General features: G+C 37.3%; 2 protein-coding genes across 2 annotated transcripts in view; both read left to right on the top strand.

Moving 5' to 3' along the window:
• Positions 1–4,504, top strand: part of LOC122261909 (arrestin homolog) — a 35,758-nt gene extending 31,254 nt beyond the window's left edge. The window contains exon 7 of the mRNA XM_086555348.1: positions 4,124–4,504. Coding sequence (XP_086411474.1) covers positions 4,124–4,230 — 107 coding nt within the window. The 3' untranslated portion in view covers positions 4,231–4,504. The remainder of the gene's footprint in view (positions 1–4,123) is intronic.
• LOC122261907 (arrestin homolog) overlaps positions 1,847–5,000 on the top strand; it is an 18,200-nt gene continuing 15,046 nt past the window's right edge. The window contains 5 exon segments of the mRNA XM_086555349.1: positions 1,847–1,973; positions 2,197–2,318; positions 2,484–2,717; positions 2,882–3,049; positions 3,052–3,237. Coding sequence (XP_086411475.1) covers positions 1,931–1,973; positions 2,197–2,318; positions 2,484–2,717; positions 2,882–3,049; positions 3,052–3,237 — 753 coding nt within the window. The 5' untranslated portion in view covers positions 1,847–1,930.

Here is a 5,000-nt window from a genome sequence, read left to right as displayed (position 1 = left end):
CACACACCCACTCACACACACACATAGTACACACAACGGACATATATATAATATAATATTATATATATATATATATAACATATGTTATATATATATGATTATATATACAATATATATATAGAGCGTATACATACATACATATATATATATATCATACATATAATTATATATATATTAATAGTATATATATATATAGTATAATATATATATATATATTATATTTATAAATATATGTGTGTGTGTGTGTGTGTGTGTGTATGTGTACATACGATTATATACAAAGACTAACAATATATATATATATTTATATATATATATATATATATATATACATATATATATATATATTATAAAATATATATATATAACCATGTACGTATTTATTGTACATAAATAGAACATATACATACTATTAAATTTAAAAAATATAAACGTAGTAGTATATAATATATATATATATATGAATCGTATATACTCTATAGTACTATATATATATATATTATATATAACACACCTCACACACACACCCCCACGACACACACCCACGACCCAACACACACACAACAGGCACAAACACATATATTAAAAGTATTAATATATTCTATTATATATATATTATATATCATAATATATATATATATATAGCTATATATATGTAATAAATATATGTGTGTGTGTGTGTGTGTATAAATAAAATATGTATATATATTATCTTATAAACGTAATATTATATCAGATATATGATATATTATATTATATCATAAAACAAATATATAAACGTCATCTATGTGCTGTGGAGGTTGAGTGTAGTACTATAAACATATATACTGAGGACGAGTATATATATATATTCTTATATATATATTATATATAGAATTATTAAAATAGAAGAAATAAATGTATCTTTATATATCTATATACATAAGCCTCAATACTATTTACTCTATATATACTTATATTATATACTAAATATATATATAATATATAATTATATATTGTAACTACCTATATATGTCAAAACTCACAAAGCATATATACATATATTATATATAATATCTATCAATATCTATAATTCATAATAAATATAATATATGTATGTATCTATAAGATCTCCTAAAAATAGATATAAATATAGAATATTTAACTATAAATAATAAAGAGAGTGAGAGAGATGAGAGAAAGATACACATATATATACCTATACATATATATATTTTTTTATATGTGTGTGTATATCTTATTATATAAAATATATAATTATATTTATATATTATAATATATGTATGAAAGAATATAAGACAAAAATAATATATATATATACTATAGGGATATATTATGTAATATTATATATATATATATATCTATATATATATATATTATAAGACTATATTATATATATATATATAGAGAGAGAGAGAGAGAGAGAGAGAGAGAGAGAGAGTCTAATGACCTTTGGCATCAATAACAAGTAATATGAATAAGAAGCAATGAATAACAATAGGAACTCGAACACAGCTTTCTACGTGTTCTTGTGCTGGCGAAGACATACATCCTAAATTTAATCTCACACTTATGAGGCCTTGACCTTCTATTCTTGACTTCGACTTAGGTTTGTTGCTATTTTTCATCGTTTTGTTTACACATTTTACTGATGCTTTTAAGATCTTGAGATGATATGTAAGAGGTATGATAGTATTAGGAAAAATGTAAGCACTTAATTAATTTTGATAAAAATGAAATTCTTGAAAAAAAAAAAAAAACGTCAACGGAAGTAGTAAGAAGTAGTCCATAATAACCTTAAATGGATTAACAGGTGTATATATGGATGCTTTCTCACCTGTAGAGCCATCTTGCTACTGTTCTTCGAAGAACTAACGTGAAAGCTTTACTCACTTTACTCCGCCTGTAAGAAGGTAACCAACCAACTCCGATGGTGAACGCCGTGAAAGTCTTCAAGAAAACCGCCCCTAATGGTAAATATATTTTAACAAATGTTTGCTCTTATGACTTATCTATGCCGATGTTTCATGACTGGGTAAAATAAACCGATATAGTTTTGATATGTATTGTGGTTCCGTCATATCGCTTCTTTTACATCTTATTATATAACTCAGGCTATAGAGAAATCATAGTAAAAAAAAACTTATATTACCTGGCATCGTAATCTTAGTCTTGCCTTTCCTTTTCTTCCCGCAGGTAAGATCACCGTCTACCTAGGTCGCCGCGACTTCGTGGACAACACCACCTCGACCGAACCCGTCGATGGAGTCATAGTCTGCGACAATGACTACCTCCGAGGCCGCAAGGTCTTCGCCACCGTGAGTAAATCTTCTAGAATTTATTAGGGTTGAAGGGAATCAAATGGAAGACTCTGTTCATGGAACCTCAATTCATATGATTCAGATTATTCTGGGTTGAAGTCTACAGTAGAATGAGTCGTCTGTATGACAAGACCTTTCTCTCTTCCTCTTCGGTCGACATAGGTCACGGTCACGTACCGTTACGGTCGCGAGGAGGACGAAGTCATGGGTCTCAACTTCAGCAAGGAGATGCAGCTCGCCACCCAGCAGGTGTACCCGAGCGCCGACTCCCGCGAGCCCACGGCCGTTCAGGAACGCCTCGTGAAGAAGCTCGGGGCGAACGCCTATCCCTTCGCCGTGACTCTCCCCGAGACCGCCCCTTGCTCCGTCCAGCTCCACTCCGGGGACGATGAGACGGTGAGGACAGTGCTCAGTGTCTCCTATGATGCGTATAAGGTGTTCTGGTTGAGGTAGCATTTTTTTTAACAGCGAAATTAGCATCCTATTCCATGATATTTTGTATTTTCGTATTATGAATTACGCTCTATCACGATATCTGAAACCAATACATCTCTCTGCAGAGCAAACCCGTGGGCGTTATTTACGAACTCCGCGTCTTCGTGGGCGACAACTCCAACGAGAAGCCCCACAAGCGCAACTCCGTCGCCCTCGCCGTCAGGAAGGTGCAGTTCTCTCCCGTGACAGGCAACAAGCGCCAGCCCAGCACCCTCGTGACGCAAGGGAGACTTCGTATCCTCTCACTCTAGGAAAGCTCAACATGGAGGTAACTCTTAACAAGGAGCTCTACTACCACGGGGATCAAGTGAACGCCACCCTCAACATCAACAACGGCAGCAAGAAGACCGTGAAGAGCATGAAGTGCTCCATCATCCAGCACGTGGAGGTCACCATGACCAACAACCAGTTCTCGCGTGAGGTAAGCGCTCTCTTTGAGAGGACAAATGGTCATGTACATCTAATCCATTGCAAATTAAAATGAAGTAGATATACAGGTACATGTATGTAATTGCACACATGTTTTCCTTTGGTTGTCGAGCTTCTGTATTTTATCATATCCCTTTCCGGCAGGTGGCATCTCTGGAGTCGAAGGAGGGCTGCCCTGAGTCAACACCCCGACAACAACCTTAAGGAAGTCACCTCCTCGGGCAATGCAATCTCCACTAAGAAATATTAGCAACCTAAGACGCACTCATTGCACATCCTCTAAACAAGAAGCAGAGTGCAGGCAATTGTGTGGAGACACCTCGACGGCAAGCTGAAGGTAAAGCCATCTCTAAATTAAGCATCATGCTACCAAGCAACAATTTTCACGCAGAGACATACAAACTAACCCTGTGGTTTAGCCTAGTATTGATAAATACTTGTCTCCTTATCGAGTAATTACTTTTTAGGACACGGATGCCAACCTGGCCTCCTCCACCATCGTGGCATCGGGCAAGAACGTCAACGACGCTTGCGGCATCATCGTGTCTTACTCCATGCGCGTCAAGCTCAACTGCGGTGCTATCGGCGGTGAAGACTGAACTGTCCGACCTGCCCTTCAAGTCATGCACCCAGTGCCTGAGTGAGTGGCGCCGTGTTATTGGTACTCCCTGCGGTTAGCATTGTGTTTCCATCCTAAATGGAAACTCCGAGAAACCAGTAGCGAAGTACATACATCGAGAGTCTCTACTAAAATCGGTACATCATATTTTTTAAATAAACTAGTCAAGTTAAGTAGGCTTTCAAGAATTGGCAATAGGTATTAGTAATATACTTTTGAATCCTGTTTGACCTTGTTCGTGTTGTCTGTGTGTGTGCAGGTGGCCCCGTGAAGGCCCGTGGCGATGCCAACTACGCAGGTGGCGAGGACCTGGAGTTCGAAGACTTCGCTCGCCTCCGCCGCGGCGTCTCCGTCGACCAGCCCTAGATGGCACTCGACTTACTTGTAGTTTATGAGGAGAGAGGCGATCGGACAGAATCTAAATCTAAAGAGACTTCGGCTTCCATTGGATTTCTAAGCCGAAATATATATTCAGGAATTGATGTATTATTTTTGTTTTCTTTGAGCGAGACCCATGAATAATTGCTCTTGTAGACTCCTTCATTTAATTGATTTCATGTATGATTTAACTTGTGTATAGAGAGCAACAGTTAAGGAAATATCTAATTATGACAGCATCATAATACAGCAGTGAAGTATACTAATTGTCTTACTTATATCCTAATCAAATATGTGTTGGAGGAAAATCAGCGATTATATTAGAATTATGACTCATTGTCCACAAAGGATAAAGCCACTTTACATTAAAACTGGGCCGGATTCATCGATCTCTTTGCAACAGTGAATACAAAGAACTCAAATTTCATTTATAAAACTTGTACGCGATATTCAATCAAACACCTACATTAGCCACTTGTATGTACATTGGCACTGTTGATAACTAAACTCCCATATACTTCTTGTATCATTATGGCACTCAAGGCAATGGTCCCGATGGCTCTCCAGCCTCCTGCAACAGCCACCGGATCCAACACGACGCTGCAAAGCCCAGTGGCTCCCTGCCAAGCACTCCAGACACACCCCAGGAAATCCACTACTCTGGCATCTGCTGCCAGAACCTCATCCGCTTTCTCTGTGGCCGACGTTGTTGCTACTCACGATGCCTCCTCTTCCACCTCCTCCCTCAGGCCCTGAAC

The sequence above is a fragment of the Penaeus japonicus genome, unplaced genomic scaffold (genome assembly GCF_977035675.1).
Source record: "Penaeus japonicus unplaced genomic scaffold, GWHDUDI00000001_assembly GWHDUDI00000030, whole genome shotgun sequence".
Lineage (NCBI taxonomy): Eukaryota > Metazoa > Arthropoda > Malacostraca > Decapoda > Penaeidae > Penaeus > Penaeus japonicus.
The sequence above is the reverse complement of the archived record's forward strand: the minus strand, read 5'-3'. Positions and strand labels throughout refer to the sequence as shown.